Source organism: Chiloscyllium punctatum, chromosome 3, assembly GCF_047496795.1.
Source record: "Chiloscyllium punctatum isolate Juve2018m chromosome 3, sChiPun1.3, whole genome shotgun sequence".
Lineage (NCBI taxonomy): Eukaryota > Metazoa > Chordata > Chondrichthyes > Orectolobiformes > Hemiscylliidae > Chiloscyllium > Chiloscyllium punctatum.
This window is the reverse complement of record NC_092741.1, coordinates 141,584,069-141,607,564: the sequence shown is the minus strand read 5'-3', so window position 1 is coordinate 141,607,564 and position 23,496 is coordinate 141,584,069. Positions and strand designations below refer to the sequence as shown.

At 41.4% G+C, this 23,496-nt stretch overlaps 1 protein-coding gene across 3 annotated transcripts in view; it reads right to left on the bottom strand.

Annotated features, from left to right (window-relative positions):
* Positions 1-23,496, bottom strand: part of grhl1 (grainyhead-like transcription factor 1) — a 120,377-nt gene that overhangs the window by 88,514 nt on the left and 8,367 nt on the right. For all 3 annotated transcript variants that reach the window (XM_072561595.1, XM_072561614.1, XM_072561604.1), the window contains exons 2-4: positions 3,615-3,801; positions 2,805-2,872; positions 423-545 (exon numbers count right to left, since the gene is read on the bottom strand). In XM_072561595.1, the coding sequence (XP_072417696.1) occupies positions 423-545; positions 2,805-2,872; positions 3,615-3,801 (378 nt within the window). The remainder of the gene's footprint in view (positions 1-422; positions 546-2,804; positions 2,873-3,614; positions 3,802-23,496) is intronic.

The following is a 23,496-nucleotide window of genomic DNA, read 5'->3' as shown; positions in this document are numbered from 1 at the left end:
ATAGCAACGTGGTTGACTCTTTACTGTCCTCTGGGCAATTAAGGATGGGAAATAAATGATGGCCTAGTCAGTGATGCTTTCATCCCATGAATGAATAATAAAAAAGAAAGATTTGATGGTTCAAATCTAAAGGCTGATGGTACTCAAACCTGTCTAAGGCATTTTGAGAAGTTTGTTCATTGTTAAGTAGGCTGCTTGGTAGAATTACCATTTAAAAGATATTTGGATAAGTTCATGAATAGGTTTGAAGGGAAGTGGGCCAAGTAGTAGGCAGGTCTTGTTTAGTTTGGGGACATGGTAGGCACAGAGTGGTTGTACCAAATGGTCTGTTTCCATGCTTTATGACTCTCTGAATCAATAATAATAGTCATTATATAATCAAAGGAAGGAAATATTTTAAAAACCCAATACTGCCGACTTACCCTGTTTGAATTGTGGCTCCTTCTGGACGATCATAGAGCAGCATTGAAGCTGGCTGTGTAGAAGACAGCATCCCTGACCGCACTCCCCTTCTAGTGCGAGGGAGATGCATGGGGGTTAGCAATCTTCCAATGAGCAAAACAAAACGGAAAGAAATTTTTAAAACTATTACATAAAAAAGGAATAAAACATGCTCATAAGATCCCAGTCAGTATGGTAATTATTTGGAACCTGAATTCATTATTTTGTAGCACGTTTCCCTGGACTGCTGGTCAAACATGTTCAAAGAATAGTGTGGTCATTATATGTTTTAACAATTTCCAATTCTTCAAGAACAACAAAGTGTGATTCAGCCCATCATGTCTGTTGGTTCCATAGATTGTATCACCCAAGTGCATAAGAAACTATTGCATGGCACAGAAACTGCTCTCAGATAAGCACAAAAGGGAACAAGATATTTATATCTTTCTTTTTAATGAATGGATATTTCGGAACATCAATAGTCAAATTTTGGGGCATTTCTATACTTACTAAATTTCAATAATACCAGTATAGCTTAAACCCAAATAATTCACATTAGGAAAGTGATTAACTCTTGCAGTAAGGTAAAAAAAATCAGATCACTTGCCATTATACTGTAACATTGGAAGTTAATGCAAAATTCAAAGTTAAAATTTGGGAAAAACATGTGACAGACAGCCGTATCAATATTTGAGAGTGTGGTGCTGGAAAAGCACAGCTGGTCAGGCAGCATCCAAGGAGCAGAAGAATCAACATTTCAAGCATAAGCCAGGGGTCCTTGGATGCTGCCTGACCTGCTGTGCTTTTCCAGCACCACACTCTCGACTCTGATCTCCAGCATCTGCAAGTCTCTATTTCTTCTAGCCACATCAATATTGTCTGAATGACACATTCTGCATAAAATTAAAAAGTTTGAGTTGTTGGAATATGAACTAACTCACTAAAATATGGAATCAGCTGTCCTCTTTTAATTACAGAGACAGCACAACATCCAACAATAAAGTAATTACACTCAGGCTTCACTTTCTGTTGGACATCCCTTTGCATCACTCAGACAGAAAAACTATGGGGTTTACAGCATCCATAAAAAAGAAACACCATCTCCTTAACTGAGCAATCCCTTAAGTGTTATTCGCCTAAATTAATCAAGCTAAGTAATTGTAGCTTTCACAAAGTTCAGATTTTGTGTCAATGATTGGGTTCCTTTCTTTGATTAAACAAAAAAATCTTTGCATTTTGTGTGGAGCGTTTGGGGTACTGATGATTTGTTCTCACAGACCTTTTACATGAACAGGTGAAAATAGCAGCTCCAAGAATCCAGGGCTGTTCCAACAAGAATGGTTGGAACCTTGTTAGACCAGGTTTCAACTCAGCATCAGTGTTTGCAGATTAACTTGGTGGGATGATAGCTTATACCTGTCAGTATAAAGGGCTGGAGTTCCTGTAGTTCAGACATGGTGCTTCAGACTGACACATTTGGGTGATCAGGTCTGTTGCAGGTAGTTCATGCAACAAGTATGGCTCTTTGGAAAGGGAAGGAAAAATGGGATTGGAGTCTTTCCTGATTGCCAGTGGAAAATATTTAGGATATTAAATTCAGTTCTGAAAGAACCAATGGTTAAGTAGGCAAGCAACAATTATTGACTAAGCTCAAACAGTAATTGTACTGTGCTTCAATGTAACAACCTTGAGACCAAGGCTATGTTCAGTTTCAGGTATTGCCAGTTTGTGGATCAGGTGGTTCAAGTCATGGGCCATTTGCTTCAAGAGGGATTAGGATTTATTTGGAGCATCAGGTACAGTGATCCATAAAGCAGCAAACCATTAACTACTCTGGAGACAAACCACACTAATACAGTTTGCTTAACCAAACTGTCCAGGCAAGGTTTTGTTTAAATTTTGCTCAGTTAAAATTGATGCATGCTGTAAAATCTTTCAGACAGCTCTGGTATTTGGACATTTGGATCGGAGCTTCTGCAACCGTACTTAAAACTTTCTCTGATTTAAAATTATGGATGGTATTGAAAGAGCAAATAAAGAGACAAGGTTTCTTCAAGTGAGCAGGAAAGATCAGTAACCAGAGGACACATTTTTAAGCTAATTTACAAATGAGCCAGAGAGAAAATCAAGATTTTCTGTTTTATTAAGTCATAACTGTGTTACCGGAAGAAGTGACTGAACCAGACTCATAGCCACATTGAAAATGTATTGATTGTGTATTTGAAAAAGTAAAACTTTGTAGGCTTTGGGGAAAGTGGGAAAGTTGAACTAATTGGACAACTCTCCCAAAGAGCCAACAGACAGTGTGGGATGAATGATCTTCTATGGTTCTAAGCACATGTCAACAGTTATAAAACACTTACCTTTTATTGTGCTCAGGGTCAGTACTGGAATTTTTCTCTGGTGGTATTGTCCTCTTCTCTCTGGGAACCTAACAAGAGAAGTATTTAGATGCTCGGTATCAAATTGTTATGAACAGTATTTTGTTGGCAGCAATCAAAACACATAGATTCTGTGAGTAGCTGATGTCTGCCACCAAATGCCAAGTACTGAATTGCAATGTACAGTTGTCGTCAGCAACTCAAGCCAGGGTGGTTTTAGTCAGTTTGCACAAAGATCTCAATTGTCAACCCGTGTTATGTCCTTCTTTAATAAACTTAAGTTGAACAACAATTCTCTTCCCATGTGGCTCAAATCAACTTCACATTCATCCTATCATTTCTGTAAAAATACAGTAAGTAAGTCAGACAACTGCATTTATATTCACTCACTCATATCCGCAGAATTATTTCAGAATCAGTTTTCAGACATGGTGAATAACACAGAAAGGGAAACTCACAAGGTAAGCAACATTCTTTTGTTTCAGCACAAACTGAATTAGAATCTAACCAATCCTGTGTACTGCTCTTAAGCATCTTTTAAGATTCAGGATTTGGAGATGCCAGTGTTGGACTGGGGTGTACAAAGTTAAAAATCACACAACACCAGGTTATAGTCCAAAAGGTTTACTTGGAAGCACACTAGCTTTCGGAACGACGCTCCAAAAGCTAGTGTGCTTCCAATTAAACCTGTTGGACTACAACCTGGTGTTGTGTGATTTTTAACTTTAAGATTCAGATGTGATATCTGGGAGAATCTCAGAATTGTGGATTTCATCTGCAGGGATTACATACCTTGTAATAATCATACAGTAAACCCAAAGCTGCAGCACTATCATCATCTCCATTGATGCTCATCATGGCCTTGGTGGCAGCAGTCAGAGGATTTTCTAGGAAGGATTTCCACGCCTCATCTTCACTGGTATATGAGCGCCTCTGAGGATAAAGCTGCTCATTCTGTAGCACCAAAACTGCTCTCTTGCTGCAAAGAGATGGGCAGAAAACTAATGAAAAACCTCTTTGAAAGCCAAGGGTATTTTTTTTAAATTAAAATTCTATACCTGGGTCATAAAAACTTAGAAACCAAGAAATGTGTTCATTGGTGACCAGATAAACAAATTAGCCCAGCTCTTTCAAAAAAATTGCAACATCTGTAGTCTTGGACTTGGTTCCAAATAGTAGTTTGTCGTTGCTAAACTGGTTTGACAACAGTAGCTTATAAGATTCTTTCAGATTTAATTGTAATTTTTTAATTCTGTCCTCAGAGGCACAGGATCACTTCGAGTCACTCAGAAGATATGACAAGTACACCAGATTTCTTCAGTATACTGTTTTTCATGTAGCATACAACTTGGACGTCTCTACTCAGCAAGGATTTCTTAGTGGGTTTTTGCCCTTTCCATAGTCTCAATCGGGAATACCCTTATGTGCCAGATATATGACTTAATCTTTACATCGAATAGTAAATGCACACCATGACACACCTCAGTGTCATTACCTCATTGTTAACACTCATTCTAACCAATGTATGTTTAATAAGAGGGTGTGTCTGAATTGTTCCTGAAGCATCTGTTGACTGAAACTATTCAAAAAGGTTCCTTAGCTTTGACACTTAAAGATCACTCTTGCTGGTCGACAGTTCTCAGTCGTGTTTTTTGGCCTATCTGCTATTAAACATGAAACCAAGTTCTCCTTGTGATTGTCCTTTGATTGCCAAAGAGAAAATCAAAAACAACATCCAACATATTCTGGAGGTCTGCATCAAAATCTCACAGTGATTCACGGTTGGGACAGAAAAAATATTCAGTTCATAAATATTCACAACATGTAGTGGAACAGTCGTGTCCACATACTTCACAGTGCTCGCCTCAACAGGACAATGGCATAATGCATTCCAGACCATCCTGCTTTCATCCAGTTCTGCTTAGTTCAGGAAATTACACCTCTATCCTTTACCCAGAAGTATCCATTTGAAAACTAGATCATTTCCTAACACCACAAAGTATTTTACAAGAGAACAAGGAACAAAAAAAAGGTTATTAATCCATTAAGCCTGTTTCTTCCACATCCACTTGCAATGTTTCTTTATATATTTTACATTTGTGTATTTTTCCCACTGACAATTATATTAATATTGATGATGTAGAGGTGCCGGTGTTGGATTCCGGTGGACAAACTTAAAAATCACACAACACCAGGTTGTAGTCCAACAGGTTTATTTGGAAGCACTAGCTTTTGGAGCACTGCACCAGCTGAAGGAGCAGCATTCTGAAAGCTTGCACTTTCAGATAAACCTGTTGGACTATAACCTGGTGTTATGTGGTTAATATTGATGTCAACTAGGGGAAAGTGAGGACTGCAGATGTTGGAGATCAGAGCTTAAAAATGTGTTGCTGGAAAAGCGCAGCAGGTCAGGCAGCATCAAAGGAGCAGGAGAATCGACGTTTCGGGCATAAGCCCTTCTGAGTACGTAGCTGAAGAGCTTCAGGGCAGAGGAGATTACCTGGGGGGTGCAGTGAGAGAGGGACTCACTGAGATCCTTGTAGAGGGAGGAGGAGAGCTTCTTCAAGGAAGGCATCCTTGCAAGAGGATTCGCAGAAGTCCTGATTCCTGAAGAAGGGCTTATGCCTGAAACGTCGATTCTCCTGCTCCTTTGATGCTGCCTGACCTGCTGCGCTTTTCCAGCAACACATTTTTAAGCTCTAATATTGATGTCAAGTTTGGCTATCTGTATTTCTGTTACCGGTTCTGAAGATTAAGTCCGATTCCAGAAAGTTGATGTTTGTTCATTCATGAGATGTGTGTACCACTGGCAAATCCAGTATTTATTGATCATATCTATTTACGTCAAGGTGGTGGTGATGGGGCACCTTTTGACCGACTGTAGTCCGTGTGGTGCCAGTTCTCCTCCGTGCTAATATGGAGGGAGGTCTTGGGTTTTCACCCAGTGACAGTGAAGGAAAAATGATATAGTTTCAAGGCAGGATTGTGTGGGGCTTGGAGGGACAGTGGCAGGGTGGTAGCATTCCCATGCACCTGAAATCCTTATCCTATTTCTCAGCAGAAGGAGTCATGAATTTGGAAGGCACTGTCAAAAAAGCTTTAAAGAGTAACTTCAGCACACTTTATAGATGGTACACACTTCAATTAATTTTCACCAGTGATGGAAGGCAGTAGATGAGGTGTCAATCAAGCAGACTGCTTTGTCTTGGTCAGTGCGAAGCATATTGGAGCCACACCTATCTAGGCAAGTGAGGAACTATTCCACCACTTTCCTGACCTGTGACTTACAGATGCCGAAAAAGCTTTGATTGGTCAGAAGCTGAGTTATTTACTGCAGAATATTCAACCCCTAATCTGTTCCTGTATCCATAATGTGTGTCTGGTCCAGTTCAGGTAATTGCCCCATCACCACCACATAAATAGATATCCCTAGGACGTTCAGAGTAGGCAACTCAAGCAAAAAAAAAGTCACTTTTTTGGTCAAATCTCTGATTAGATGCTCTCTTGTTGGAGATGATCATTGCCTACCATTGATGATCATTGACACAAATATTCTTTGCCACATATCCATCCAACCTTTAATGTTTGTCCAAGTCTTGCTGCATTGAACATGTGCTATTTCAGCATCTGAGCATTCACAGTGCAACCACAAGAAAACATCCACACTTTTGACCTTTCATAATCATGTCATAGAGATGTACAGCACGGAAACAGACCCTTCGGTCCAACTTGCCCGTGGTGACTAGATATCCCAAGCCAACCTAGTCCCACCTGCCAGCATCTGGCCAATATCCCTCCAAACTTTTCCTATTCATATACCCATCCAGATGCCTTTTAAATGTTGCAAATGTACCAGCCTCCACCACTTCCTCTGGCTGCTCATTCCATACACGTACCACCCTCTGCATGAAAAAGTTGACCCTTAGATCTCTTTAATATCTTTCCCCTCTCACCTTAAACCTATGCCCTCTAGTTCTGGACTCCCCCACCTCAGGGAAAAGACTTTGTCTATTTATCCTATCCATGTTAATGGAGGGAAGGTCATTGTGGCAGCTGTAGATAGTTTGACTAAGAACACTGCATGTGAATACATCATTTAAGTTGACATTTCATTGTCAAGAGTGTTAGCATTTTTAAAAATTTCATTAATTCTTACAAATGCAAAAGATCCCTTGTCATTATTCAAAGACAGGGAGGGGCAAATTAATTTTTACAGTTTCAATACATCAAAACTACTCGAGGTCATCCTGCAAGGTAGGAGCAAAACAAAGTAAAATGCAAGTTCTTTATTTTTCAGGAATTTTTCAAAGACAAGAGACAATTTCAAAGGTGTTGTGGTTCTGTTCGCCAAGCTGGGAATTTGTCTTGCAAACGTTTCGTCCCCTGTCTAGGTGACATCCTCAGTGCTTGGGAGCCTCCTGTGAAGCGCTTCTGTGCTGTTTCCTCCGGCATTTATAGCAGCTTGTCTCTGCTGCTTCCAGTTGTCAGTTCCAGCTGTCCGCTGTAGTGGCCGGTATATTGGGTCCAGGTCGATGTGTTTGTTGTTAGAGTCTGTGGATGAGTGCCATGCCTCTAGGAATTCCCTGGCTGTTCTCTGTTTGGCTTGCCCTATAATGGTAGTGTTGTCCCAGTCGAATTCATGTTGCTTGTCATCTGTGTGTGTGGCTACTAAGATAGCTGGTCGTGTCGTTTCGTGGCTAGTTGGTGTTCATGGATGCGGATCGTTAGCTGTCTTCCTGTTTGTCCTATGTAGTGTTTTGTGCAGTCCTTGCATGGGATTTTGTACACTACATTTGTTTTGCTAATGCTGGGTATCGGGTCCTTCGTTCTGGTGAGTTGTTGTCTGAGACTGGCTGTTGGTTTGTGTGCTGTTATGAGTCCTAGTGGTTGCAGTAGTCTGGCTGTCAGTTCGGAAATGCTCCTGATGTATGGACAATGGAACGAGGACATGCCACAACCCAAAGGACTAGCCACACTACCATACGTCAAGAGCATTTCTGAACTGAAAGCTAGTGCTTCCAATTAAACCTGTTGGACTATAACCTGGTGTTGTGTGATTTTTAACAGCAGGTTAGGTCATCAGTCCAAACATTTTCCACTTTAAGTCAAGGCCCTCAAACCCAATTCCTTTTTCAAGTATCGATGAAAGTAATCAATCAATCTTTGACAGCTTATTGTAAGGATTTAATTTTAAGACCATGGATTTTTAATAACAAAGTGTTATTTCTCAATCTCCCTGAAGCAGCAATGATTAACTGAACATTAGAAATGTCCGGAATCTCACCTCAGTGTGGAATAAAATCTCCAGAAATTGTTGACCTATTGCACTAAATCAAATGATTACTTCTGCAGGAGCAAAGCTGAACTGTATGAGGCATGAGACTAAGAAACTTATAATTGGAGAATAGAGAGCAATAAAAGCTGAAAGTCGATGAGTAATGAACACCATTTAGCACAGTGTGCCCATTCATTTAACGAATCATGATGGATCCATCCACACAACCTCCTAAGGGAAGCCTCTGAAATAACAATTCTATTCAACAGGTGACTCCACTATATAGACTGAAAATCAAAATGCATAGTATGAAAACAATCTAATACCCTGGCTACGACAGTAACCTTGACCACCACAAAGCATGAATCATATTCTGCAGAACATTTGAGCATCTGTATTGGGATCTATTTCGAAAAGGTTAGTCGTGTCTCATACCAGATATTTGTTAAGATTATATAAAATAAGTTCATGCTGGGAGTCTGTTTCACATTTCCTCGTGTGTGAGGGTAGAAAAACCTTGCTTAGTTTCTAGTTTTGTGTCAAACTTGTTGTATATTCTAGCTCTCCAACTCTGAAAATTCAGGCAGAGTAAACTAATCTGGGTCCACCATTTCTGTGAAACTAGTCATACCATAGGCCTGAATCATGTTTTTTATTGTACTCACTAAAGCGTGTAATCACACTTCTGAGTTCAACATTTAGACTCCCAAGATAATCCTCTGGACTAATATTACACTGTTTCATGTATTTACCCACAATAAAATCTGTCTTCTTCCATCCACTTAAAATAACCCAATACATTGGAATTATATCAATCTCCTTTCATTAACTGCTTACTCACATTTGATTCATTTTTATCAACAAACACTGAGAATTACTCTCCATGTCATTCCTGAAAAATAACTGTTTAAAATTCTGCACTTTCTTTTTCTCTCAATCTTAATTGGCCACCTAGCTTCATGATTTCATTCTTGTCAAAAGTATAGTCAATGAGTCATATAACATGGACACAGACCCTTCGGTCCAAACACGTTCCCAAACTAAACTAGACTCACCTGCCTGTGTTTGGCCCATATCCCTCCAAACCTTTCCTATTCATGGACTTATCCAAATATCTTTTAAACGCTCTAACTGTAACAGCATCCACCACTTCCTCTGCCATTCCACATACCACACACATTCCACATTCCTCATTCCACATATAAATCACTTTTCTGTGTAAAGACATTGCCTCTTGTGTCCATTTCAAAATTTTCCCCTCTCACCTTAAAAAATATGCCCCCCTCGTTTTGAACTACCCCATCTTGGAGAAAAGACCCTTGCTATACACCTTATCTATGCCCCTCATGATTTTATAAACCTCTATAAGGTCATCCCTCAATCTCCTAGGAAGGATGTTATCAAGCTCAAGAGGATTCAGAAGAGATTTACCAGGATGTTGCCGGGTGTGGAAGGTTTGAGTTATAAAGAAAGGTTGGATAGGCCAGGATGTTTTTCACTGGAACGTAGGAGGTTGAGAGGTGACCTTAGAAAGTTTACAAAATAATGAGGGGTATAGGTGGAGTTCAAAGTAGTTGTCTTTTCCATAGGATGAGAGATTTCAAGACAAGGGGACACATTTTAAGGTGAGAGGAGAGAGATTTTAAAAAAAGGCATGAGGTACAAGGATTTTACACAGAGTGTGGTTCACACATGGAATGAACTTCTTGAGGAAGTGGTGAGTGTGGGTACAATTACAACGTTTGAAAGACATTTGGATAAGTATATAAATGGGAAAGGTTTGGAGTAATATTGGCCAGGAGCAGGCATACCACGGTTTGGTTTGGGATTATGTTCAGTATTGACTGGTTGGACCGAAGGGTTATTTTTATAAATCAATCCCTCCATTCCTGCCAACATCCTGGGAAATCTTTTCTGAACCCTCTCCAATTTGATAATATACTTGCTATGGCAGGACGAACAGAACTGCACACCGTATTCCAGAAGAAGCCTCACCAATGTCCTCAACATGACTTTCCAACTCTTCTACTCACAGGTCTGGGCAATGAAGGCAAGCATACTAAACGCCTTCTTAACCACTCTGTCTACTTGTAAAGCAAACTTGAAAGAATTATACATCTGAACCCCATAGTTTCAAGTCTTCTAGCTGCAGGACAGTTCACAATTTCCCCAATGCTGTGTTCAGTGCCTCATGAATCCAAGCCCATTTCTCTCACACTGGTTATAGAGTCATAGAGTCATAAAGATGTACAGCACAGAAACAGACCCTTCGGTCCAACTTGTTCATGCCGACCAGATACCCTAAATAAATCTTGTTGCATTTGCCAGCATTTGACTCTTACCTCTCTAAACCCTTTCTATTCATGTACCCATCCAGATGCCTTTTAAATGTTGTATTTGTACTAGCCTCCACCACTTTGTCTGGCAGCTCATTCCACATACGCACCATTCCCTGCTTGAAAACGTTGCTCCTTAGGTCCATTTTAAATCTTTCACCTCTCACTTTAAACCTATGCCCTCTAGTTTGGGCCTTGTCTATTTACCCATTTGTCTATTTACAGGATTTTATAAACCCCTATAAGGTCACCCCTCAGCCTCTGAAATTCCAGTTAAAATAACCCCAAACCCTCCAACCCTGGCAACATCCTTGTAAATCTTTTCTGGACCCTTTAAAGTTCCACAACATCCTTCCTATAGCAGGGAGACCATAATTGCACGCAGTTTCCAATAGTGGCTTAACCAGTGTCCTGTATAGCCACAACATGACCTCCCAACTCCTATACTCTGACCAATAAAGGCAAGCATACCAAACAGCTTCTTCACTATCCTATCTACCTGTGACTCCATTTTCAAGGAACTATGAATCAGCAATCCAAGGTCTCTTTGTTCAGCAATACTGCCCAGAATGTTATCATTAAGTATATAAGTCCTGCCTTGATTTGACCTTCCAAAATTCAACACCTCACATTTATCTAAATTAAACTCCATCTGCCACTCTTCAGCCCATTGGCCCATCTGATCAAGAGCCCATTATACTCTGAGGTAACCTTCTTCACTGACCACTACACCTCCAATTTTGGTGTCATCTGCAAACTTATTAACTATACCTCTGATGTTCATATCCAAATCATTTATATAAATGGTGAAAAGCAGTGGACCTAGCATCAATTCTTATGGTACACCACTGGTCACAGGCCTCCAGTTTGAAAAGCAACCCTCCACCACCAACCTCTGCCTTCTACCTTTGAGCCAGTTCTGTATCCAAATGGCTAGTTCTCCCTCTATTCCCTGTGACCTAACTTTGAAAACCAGGCTACCATGAGGAACCTTGTTGAACACCTTACTGAAGTCCATACAGATCACATCCATTACTCTACCCTCATCAATCCTCTTCATTACTTCTTCAAAAAACTTGTGAGATACAATTTCCCACGCACAAAGCAATGTTGACTATTCCCTAATCAGTTCTTGCCTTTCCAAATACATATAAATCCTGTCTGTCAGGTTTCCATCCAACACCTTGCCCACCACTGATATCAGGCTCACTGGTCTATAGTTCCTTGGCTTTTCCTTACCATCTTTCTTAAATAGTGGCACCATGTTAGCCAACCTCCAGTCTTCCGGCACCTCACCTGTGAGTATCGCTGAGACAAATATCTTAGCAAGGGGCCCAGCAATCACTTCTCTCACTTCCCACAGAGTTCTAGGGTACACCTGATCAGGTCCTGGGGATTTATCCACTTTTATGTGTTTTCAGATATTCAGCACCTCCTCCTCTCTAATAATGATATTTTCAAGATGTCACAATTTAAACCCCTGGTTCTCTATCTTCCAAATCCTTCTTCACAGTAAACCTTAATGCAAAATTATCATTTCATATCTCCACCATTTCCTGCAGTTCCACACACAGGTGGCCTTGCTAATCTTTAAGGGCAAAAACAATGACTGCAGATGCTGAAAATCAAACACTGGATTAGTGGTGCTGGAAGAGCACAGCAGTTCAGGCAGCATCCAACGAGCAGCGAAATCAACGTTTCGGGCAAAAGCCCTTCATCAGGAAAGGGCTTTTGCCCGAAACGTTAATCTTTAAGAGCCCTATTCCCTCCCTAGTTACCCTTTTGTCCTTAATGTATTTGTAATATCCTTTTAGAATTCTCCTTAACCCTATTTGCCAAAGCTATCTCATGTCCCCTTTTTTGGCCCTCTTGATATCCTTTTTAAAATGTACTCCAACTGCTTTATACTCTTAGAGTCATAGAGATATTATCTTCTAGAGAATCACTTAATTTCTGCTGTCTAAACCTGATATATGCTTCCTTCTTATTCTTGATTAAAACCTCAATTTCTCTAGTTATCCAGCATTCCCTACACCTACCAGCACTGCCCTTCACCCTAACAAGAACATACTGTGTCTGGACTCTCATTATCTCATTTTTGAAGGCTTCCCATTTTCCAGCTTTCCCTTTACCTGCGAACATCCGCCCCCAATCAATGTTTGAAAGTTCTTACCTAATACCGTCAAAATTGGCCTTTCTCCAATTTAGAACTTCAACTTTTAGATCTGGTCTATCCTTTTCCATCATGGTTTTAAAACGAACAGAGTTTTGGTCACTAGCCCCAAAGTACTTCCTCACTGACACCTCAGTCACCTGCCCTGCTTTATTTCCCAAGAGTAGGTCAAGCTTTGCACCTTTTCTTGTAGGTACATCGACATACTGAATTTTAAAAATTTTCTTGTACACACCTAACTTCCACTCCATCCAACTCGTCTTTGAGTCAAGTATTCATCTCTCTAATCTTATGAATCCTGTGCTAATTTTCACGTGGCTCAGCATCTCACATTCAACCTGCTTTTATATAAAGGAAATCACACGTGGGTACCCAGCTTTATCAGTAGAAATATACAGAAGCTTTTCTCAATGAGCACCAGTGCATCATTTTTCTGGGCCCATCGGAGCAGAATATCTGCTTCTACCTGGAGGTTGTATTTTTCAGAGACAAACATTTTTCATTAACAACGTTCACCTCACCTCAGTCATGTGCGGCTGTCTACTCACTGATAAAGCTGCAGGCACTCACCTGAAAGCAACTGACTTAGCCTTGTGCCACAAAGGCTGACATGAAGATGCTCAAGCACAGACTCTGGTAAGCAAACATCAAGAAAATAATCTCGCAGTAGTGCTATGAGCACTTGTTCCCACCATTTCTCGGATATGACTGACTCCTCTAAACAGCCACTACCTGATCCTGGTGTTGTTGCTTCTACTCATTATCCAAACCCTTGTCTCCCATTGCCTCTAACTCAGCCACAAACGCCACCATTTCTCAGTAAAGGTAACATGCAAATTCTTATTCAGCAAGGAGCTTTGGGATATCAACACAGCACTAGGGTAGGCTGCAATTCGAGTATCAGAGTCCTGTCAAGTGATATGGTTGGTAGTTCATTTCAATCTTTTGTTGCTTCAATGCTTCTATGCCACATTACAGACAAGGGACAGGACAGGATAGATCAGAAAACAATAAGATGCAAAAAACAGAGAAATAAACTGTAGCTGAAAGAAGAAATAAAAGAAACCTAAAACTCCTCAGTACAAGCTTGGGAAAGTTTGGAGTAATTAGTCACTGGATTTAAGATCTTTCTAAACATGTTCTGGAAAATGCAATTGAAATGCCAAAAAGAGATCTTTGTTTTAAATTCAATTTATTTTAATAGGTCTGCCCAGATTCCTACCTATACAGTAGTTATTCTACTTTTCGCTTACACTTCAATTTTTATTGCAAAAGGAATCATTTTAAGCTAAGTAGCTTTCCTTATCAGACATTTACATCCTCAGTTTTCTCTTTTTAGAATCCCACTGCAGCTCAAAAACTTCAGAAGATTGAACCCTTCAATGCATATGGAAAAGAGTTCTACAAACAGGATCAGGAAACTACTAAGAGTGTAATTGTCCACTGAAATACATTCTTTGACCACACCTCATTTTAGGTGCACGCCTTTAAGCCATGTCTGATTAACCCTCATACACACACACCTAATAATTTTCCAGCAGAGATTTTCAAAGAACTCAGTACGCTGTCTTGCTGCCAATAGTGAGTAAGCAAAACAATACCAAAATTTGCTTCACCACTGATGCTATGATTGTAATTTTACTGTTAAATATGAGACTAATCACATTTTTTGGACCCTACTTCAGGAAACATGGAGAAAATACCTTAGATGCTCTTGTAAGAAAATATCTCATCTTGAAAGGTGTTTCCACATTGTTCAAAATGGATTACAAATCACCTGACCACATTTACATTATGTGGAGGAGGGAAATGCTGTGGCACAGGAGAACTGCCAGCAGTGGCTGATCATGTCTGATACCACAAATGATCTCCTCAACACAGTTTGATAATAAGCTAGATAAAGTGAAGCTAGGTGGCACGGTGGCTCAATGGTTAGCACTGCTGCTTCACAGTATCAGGGAACAGACTTTGGTTCCACCCTCAGGTAATTGTCTGTCTAGAGTTTGCGCATTCTCCCTGTCTGCATGGGTTTCCTTTGGGTGCTCCAGTTTACTCCCACAGTCCAAAGATGTGCACGTTAGCTGAATTGGCCATTGGAAATTGCTCTGCAGTGTCCAGGGATGTGTAGGTTGGGTGGATTAACCATGTAGGGGTGTGAGATGCTCTTCAGAGGGGTGGTCTGGACTCAATGGGTCGAACAGCCTGCTTCCACAATTCTATGATTTAATTCGTGTGCCAAAGGAGTATACTTTTTCTCGCAAAAGTCAACGGTATATTTGGACTTGTTAAATTTAAATCATTTAATTTAAGCACTGCGAATAACACAAGGTAGAAACATACAAAATAAACCTCTCATGTTTAATCAGCATCTTTAACAAAAAGCAAAGTCTCAGCACACTTCAGAGATGCAAGCAGAATATAGAAAGCAAATACTTGCAGTGGCATACGAAAGTCATCCAAAAGATGAACAAAGAATCAAGGGACAAGTTAGAAGTCAACAGTTGGAGCGGAGCTAAGGACAAAGTTTCAGAGTCAAGAGTGTGGTGCTGGAAAAGCACAGCAGGTCAGGCAGCATCCGAGGAGCAGGAGAATCAATTAGAGTTGAGTTTGTGGTGCTGGAAATGCAAATAGTTAGAGTCAAGAGTGTGGTGCTGGAAAAGCATACTTTGCTGCCTGACCAGCTGTGTTTTTCAAGCACGACACTCTTGACTGTAATCTCCAGCATCTACAATCCTCACTTTCGCCTACAAAACTTCAGAGTACAGGGTCCTTAAGGCTATTAATGGCATGGAGAAGAAATGCAAAAGAAACCAAAGGAAACGAAGTGCGATGTTTGAAAGAATTCTGGTTATAACTGATGTAGAGGAGCAAGGCTATGAAATGATTTAAAGAAAGCTAGGAATTTGAAATCTGAGGCATTCAGAAACAAGGCAGGAGGGGTGGTGAGCAGCACTTACAACAGAATAAGGTACAGGCAAAGTTCCAAATTGCAAATCCTACAAAGGGCAGAAAATGGGAAAGTAATGGAATGATCAAATCTGAAACTGGAGAAGTGATAGATGAGGATTTTAACAGCAGATGGTTTAGGTAAGGTATGAAAGTAGACAACATTAGTGGGAGAACCTGGATTTGGAAGATCAGCTTTGTGTGGAAATATATTTTCAAGGCTGTGAGCAGCCACATGCACATAAAGGCAGTGGCTGCAGATTGTTAAGGAATTGGTGACAAGGATAATATTTGTGGTGAGGGCCAAAGACAGTGGCGCCCATCGCTGATGGAAAGTTATGGGGGAGGGGAGATCTTAGAAGAATGGGGTGTGAAAAGTGTGTCAAAATAAAGTCAACAAAAACCAACTGCATTCCCTTCATCCCATCTGCCAATGACAAGCCGTTCTCCTGAACAAGTGAAGAAGGCATCCACAGGAAGACAGCGTAGTCCTTCTTTGAAAATGTAATCACAGCCAAATGACAATTAGTGACTAATCCATACCTTTGTAAGGAGGCCATGGACAGTGGAGCAGTGACAGCATATCTGACTGGCCCGACCTTATGGGAGGTGAATCATAGGCTCAAAAATGGGCAACTCTAATTTACTTCTAAAAGAGACTTCCTTGTGGACCTTGTGGAAGTGGCAGGGATGCTGAGGGGAGCGGGAAGAAAGGTGAAAGGAGGAGGACTCCTCCCAGCTTGATAAATCCTTGACCTCCCTTGCCACAGGTTGCCCCATACCCTAAACTCTATTTACCATTTGAGAGTTGGTGACTAACCTTGACATTGCCTGCAGCATTCCCCACACCCCCAAAACCCCACTTCAAGCATCCAGGCCCTTTTATTTCTCGGACTACCTACATCCCACAGCTGCTTTGGGCCTTGTGTCAATCCGATGTGCTGTTGATTTAAAACCGAGTCAGTGGCTATGGTTTTGTCCAATGTTAAGCCAAAATCTAAGATTACAACTAATCTAAGATTAGATTATAGACAAGCAATCTGATCACCCATGTAGCAATTGAGTTGGACCAAGCCAGGATTTTCCAACTGAGCTCTACAGTTATGTAAAGGCAATGCTGTGATGTGTGGTGGGGTTGACAATGTCAAAGGCTGAAGGAGCACGAAGATACCGAACCATGCTCACCATATTAGAAGATGCCATTTAAGTTTTGGTATTTCCTGTTGTTGAAGTGCTGGGGGGCAGAGACACCGTTGGAGAGAAGCAAACAGAAAGTTGTGTGAAAGCTGAGCACAGATTTGAGGAGATAGTACATTCAGAACTTGTGAAGAAATGGAGATTTGTTCATGGGCATTAGTTTAAGACACAGTAATTTAAGGAGATGGAGCTTAAGGTTAATTTTCTCTGGAAAGAATAAAGAAAGTGGTATTGAGTTAGAGGTGGGGTGCATGTTGTGGGTATAATGACAGCCCTCTGACTGTTTCTGGTCTCACTTCCTCTTCATGACCTGGTATGATCAGAGGAAAGGGTGTATGGTGCATGTCCTGCCCATTTCTAACCATTCACCTATTTACACACCTGCACTTCTGTGGGGACTGTAAAATATCCAAAGACATTATCTCAAATAAACTCAAGTAAAGCACCTCTGACCTTTATTTGCCTTCTAAATAATATCACTTAGGTAATAATCTAATTGCAACTTGTAAGGCCAAACCTTGCTGCACAGACATTAGATTAGATTCCCTACAGTATGGAAACAGGCCCTTCAGCCCAACAAGTCCACACTCACCCTCCAAACCCACCCAGACCCATTCCCCAATGCTACATTTATCCCTGACTAATGCACCTAACACTATGGGCAATTTAGCATGGTCAATTCATCTTTGGATTGTGGGAGGAAACCCACGTAGACACGGGGAGAATGTGCAAACTCCACGCAGTCACCCGAGGCCGGAATCGAATCCAGGTCCCTGTGAGGCAGCAGTGCTAACCACTGAGCCACTGTGCTGCCAATTAGCTCAGACATTTTTCTAAATTACAAATTATTACTACAATTCAAACTTTACATTGGCTGTGAAAAAATCATGATATTCTGACACAGTGTATAAATGTAAGTATCTCTTTTTTCTTTAAAGGATCTGTGTCAAACCATGAATCAAACAGCTGAAGGTAAATTAATGAACTTGTGCATGATGCAATCAAGTGGTTAGTAACCACTAAACAGTAAGCAACCATTAATGTAAACTGGATGGTATGTAATCTGTTCAACAGTTGACAAAAAAAAATTGCAGCAAATTCTTTGATGTGTAGAGACAGTTTCTGGCAGAACAGTTACTTTGGCAGTTTACCAGGCAAGACATCATGAGGTTAATTTTAAAAAGGAGTAAAAGAAGATGGTTGCAGATTGTTAATCTATTATACACCATGCTAGATTTCCATTGATTCAAATACAGTGGCAACCAATCCACAAAGGGCAATCTTCCACTCCTGCTGAAAGTGAAAATGGTCTCCAGTCTCTATTTGGACTACCATGCTCCAGTAATTAATACTACTGTTCATGCAATGGTCCACTAAAATCCTGCGTATGAAAGTGAAACAGCATCTTTGAGCCAATATGCCAACAAACATTTCATTCTATAGATGTATAGATTGAGGTGGCTCCCCTAACAAAATAAAATAGCAGTGTCACTAGTCCAGTTTGCATTAGCATTTAATTCAGAAAATTGGTTGAAAAGTTAAACATACTCCAACTGTAATAGTTTCCGCCTAATGCACACTTAGATTCTGACATTGTCAGAACTGTGACACTGTCAGAAATGTTCCCGTTAGAAACTCATAAACTCTTTGTCAGTATAAATGGTGATAATTGCTTTTCAGGAGGTGCTGGCAGCTTCCCCCGTAGATCAGCCTCATTTCAAAAACATCACTGCTTAAGTTATTAAGAAAGGCTAGATGAGACATTGAGGGAACGGCTACGTGTTTGCACAAATTGGGATGGCATGGCCGAGGAAAAATAGCTACAGCCAGGCAAGGCTGGAATGGAGGAGCAGCTACTGTCAACAGGCTGAGGGATGAATACACTGGAAACTCTACTGTTCCACTTACAGAAGGAGCTTACAGACTCTTTCCACAATTTGCTCACCAGTCTGGAATGAAATAAAAAATTGAAAATTGGCCCGTTATGAATAAAGGATGGATGTCACTGAGTTAAATGAAGTGGCCTCTTTTATTATTTAACCTATTTTTCTAATCAACCTGTTCAGAGGTGTCATTATGCAGCAGGTGGAACTTGAATTGAGGTCTACTGGATCACAAGAAGACCCCTGAAATGATCATTGAGATGGGTGCTATAATTAATACAATGATCTCGGGAATGGAAGAATTAACCAGGGCTGTTAATACTATTTGTTAACTCGTCACTTTCACTACAAGGTGCCTGTGTGGAGGATTAGATTCAGATGGAATATCTCAAAGAATCATCGGAACTTACAGACCAATGTGTACTGACCTATACTTCACACGAACCTTCGCATGTTCTTTCATGTTTAAATATCCTTTTTTGTAAACTTGAGACCAGACTGTACACAATGATCTGCATAAATCTAAATGTGTATAAATCTTCCTTGTTTTATATCTGATTCTTCTACAATCATTCCCTGCCACTATTATCAGTACAATATAAACAACAATGCTGGACAATTAAAGGCAATCATTTCTATCATCATAGTCACTTACGAGGTGGCATCTGTAAGGACAGTGCTTATTTCAGGACATTCATAAAGCTCTTTACATTTTGTTTAGGAATGATTGACTTAATTATTAAGGCTCTATATCTATTGTTTAAAGCCACCGATTAAAAAGGAAAAATGAACTGTTTCGACAAATTTTCTTGTCATTTTAAATGTACTCATTTTTCTCAAATTACACTACAATTCCAAATCTGCAAATGCCCTGGGCAAACAGGCAAAGCAGTTTATAGTGTAGGAACAACAAGCAAACTACAAGTGGAAAGCCAGTCAATTCCAGAGGATTGACATTTGCTGCTGCCTTTGAGCTATGGTCTCTTCATGTTTCATTTCTCATAAGGTACTGCAAGGTGAACATTAACATCAACTTAAATGTTGCTTGGTCATTGTCTATCGTGTGCTGCTCCCTTCACCACCCTTAAATTTACTTCATAATTTTTAAAGATGATCCCAAATCCTTTGGAGAATGTCTGGGGGCATCATTAGAGCAGGTAGCATTAATACCACCAGGCCCACTACAAACAGTCCAGGTCACTATTCACACTCTTACTGGTCTTATCAGTTTGTGTTGTTACTTAGTGATTTCCAATCCATCTTTTAATCTACTCTATTAACTGGCTCCTAACTTTACAAATTTTGCTTTTTGATGTGAGTCTCTTTCATAGCTCCTTATCAAAGGCCTTCTGAAAGTTCACGTAAACATCCACTACAATATTCTTTATTTCACTTCAAAATAATTCAATAAAATACATTATCTTCCTTTCAAATCTCTTCTTTTTATCTGATCTTTTAGCAAAATTTCCAGTTTCCTTCCTACTGCTGACATTAAACTAGCTGATTTATAGTTCCCTTTTTGAAAATAGAAATCATATGTATTTTATGCTAGCCCTTTGACACTTTATTTTTAACACATTGCATAGATACTTGTACTTCTGCTGTCTCCTTCCCAGGACAAAGGAACAGGAATAGGCCATTCAGCCCATCAAGTGTACCTAACCGTTCAATATGATCATAGCTGATCCAACAATTTATGCCTTTTACCCACTCCATTCCCATAACCCTGTATGGAATTGATAATCAGAAAGTGGTCAAACTCTAAACATACTCAAAGATTAAGCTTCCACAGCCCTTTGTGGTGGAGAACTTTGCTAGTAGTCCTTGTGTATCTTCAGGTACAATTCGTCTATAACTGGAATGTTACCCTAAAGTTTGGCCAATTTATCTAATACCATATTCTGTTCTCAAGAGTCAAGACTAGCTTTATTTGTCATTTCTACCATATCCAACTGATATAGTTAAAACGAGGAAGCGTTCCTCCAGGACCGAGGTGCGACATGGACAGCACAAACTACACGATCATACGCAGGGCAGCGTAAAGTGCATAAGAAGTGCAAAACACGCCAGACAGCACAGTAATTCCTGACACGACAAGACAATAGGCACAGTGCTGTACAAATTACAGTGTAAAGAAAGAATGATAATTAATAACAAATTGTTCTAGCAGCAATTTGAAGTCATGCAAAGAGTTTCAGATGGAATAGAGCCTGATCAATACAGTGTTAAGGAGCCTGATGGCTCAGGGGTAGAAACTGTTGCACAGTCTGGCAGTGAAGGACTGAAGGCTCTAGTATCTTCTGCCAGATGGCAGGAGGGAGGGGAGTTTGGTATGTGGGGTCTTCCACAATACTGTTAGCCTTTCGGATGTAGCGTGTAGTGTAAATGTCTGTAATGGAGGGGGGAGAGAGACCCCGATGATCTTCTCAGCTGTCCTCTTACGATCCGAGACAGTGCCATTCCCGAACCAGGCAGTGATACAGCAGCTCAGGGTACTCTGAATGAACCCTCTGTAGAATGTGGTGGGGATAGAGGTGGGAGGTGGGCTTTCCTCAGCCTATGCAGAAAGTAGAAATGTTGCTGGGCTTTCTTGGCTCTGGAGCTGGTGTTGAGGGTCCAGGTGAAATTCTCTGTCAGGTGTACACCAAGAAATCTGGTGCTCTTCACGATCTCCACAGGGAAGCCGTCAATGCCCAGCAGAGAGTGGTCGCTCCGTGCCCTCCTGAAGTTAACAACCATCTCTTTCATTTTGTCCATGTTCAGAGACAGGTTGTTGGCTCTCCACAAGTCCATTAGCTGCTCCACCCCCTCTCTGCACGCTGACTCATTGTTCCTGCTAATGAGACCCACTACATTCAGCGAACTTAACAATATGATTCGAGCTGTGCATCGCTGCATGGTCATGTGTCAACAGGGTGAACAGCAGTGGACTGAGGACACAGCCTTAGCGGGGCCCTGTGCTCAGTGAGATGGTATTGGAAATGCTGTTCCCAATCTGGACTGACTGATGTCTCCCAGTCAGGAAGTCCAGGATCCAGTTGCAAAGGGAGGTATTTAGGCCCAACAGACTCAGCTTTCCAATCAGATGCTGAGGAGTGATGGTGTTAAATGCAGAACCGAAGTCTATGAACAGTAATCTGACACATTAGGTGCCCTTCTTGTCTAGGTGGGTGAGGACCAGATGGAGGGTGATGGAAATGGCATCATCTGTTGAGCAGTTTGGACAATATGCGAACTGCAGGATGTCCAGTGAGGGAAGCAGCAGGGTCTTAATATGCCTCATCACAAGCCTCTCGAAACACTTCATGATAGTGGGTGTTAGCGCAATGGGGTGGTAGTCGTTGAGACAGGATGCTGAAGACTTCTTCGGCACAGGGACGATGGTAGCGGCCTTGAAGCACATTGGAACTATGGCGCAGCTCAGGGAGATATTTTAGATGTCTGTGAGAATATCCACCAGTACGTCAGAGCACCCTCTGAGCACTCTGCCAGGGATGTTATCTGGTCCAGCAGCCTTAGGTTGGTTGACTCTGCATAGGGTTTTCCTCACGTCGGCTGTGGTAAAACACACACCTGTCATTGTGGGGGGAGGGGGGAGGGGGTGTGGACTTGCTGCTGCCACGTCATTTCATGCCACAAACCGTGCACAGGAGTTCTTCAATTCATCTGGGAGGGAGGCATCACCAGCAGAAGCAGTTGATGCTGTTCTGTGGTTGGTGATGGCTTGGATGTCCTTCCACATGCCCCACATATCGCCACTGTCCTGAAAATGGCTGTGTATTCTCTGTGCCTGGTTACACTTTGCCTCTTTGATGGCCTGGGTCAGATTGGCCCTCACTGTTAGTAGGGCCGCCTTGTCATCTGGTCTGAAGGTGGAATCACGGGTCCTCAACAGCACACATGCCCTTTACAGTGCTGCCTTAACTGTTAAACACAGAAATATAGAACAATACAGCACAGAACAAACCCTTCAGCCCTGGATGTTGCGCCGACCTGTGAACTAATCTAAGCCCATCCCCCACACTATCCCATCATCATCCATGTGCTTATCCACGAATTGTTTAAATTCCCTAATGTGGCTGAGTTAACTACATTACCATTCTCTGAGGAAAGAACCTGCCTCTGACATCTGTCTTAACCCTATCACCAGCACCCCTGCAGACAGAGTGCAGCGTAGATACACCTGGTTACGGGCAGACAGGTCTATCCGCTCAAGGATAGATTACCTGTTTGTGTCCCAAATGCTCTCGGTCCGATCCACCGACATCAAGCCAGTGTTCTTCTCTGACCACTGCCTCCTGCTGGCCGACTGTCACCTACAGGATGAGCAGCAGGCTAGTAAGGGAACGTGGAAGTTGAACACAAAGCTGTTGACCCCGGGAAACATTGAGGAGCTCAAGAGGGACTACACAGGTTGGAGAACCGTGAAGCCCCTCTTTGAGTCTCCAGCGGACTGGTGGGAAACAGTAAAAGGGAATATCAAGAGGTTCTTCATCCTCAAAGGTGTTCAGGAGGCGAGAGAGAGGCAGGGAAAACTGTCCCAGCTCCAGGAAAGTATGCAGAACCTGCTCCTGCTGCAGACGATGGGGGTCGATGTCACGGAGGACCTCCAGGAGGTGAAGGGCCAGCAAGCCTCGCTCTTTGCCTCGGAGGCCTCCAAGATAATCTTCAGTTCCAGGGTCCATTCCGTGTAACAGGACGAGATGTGCTCACATTTCTTCTTCCAGAAGGTGCACAAAGAGAGCTCTGTGCTCAGCAGCCTGAAGGAAGAAGATGGCTCGGTAACGTCATCTCAGGCTGACGTCACGAGGATCAGTAAATCCTTCTATGTCAGTCTGTATGACGTGAAGCTGACCGTCAGCGC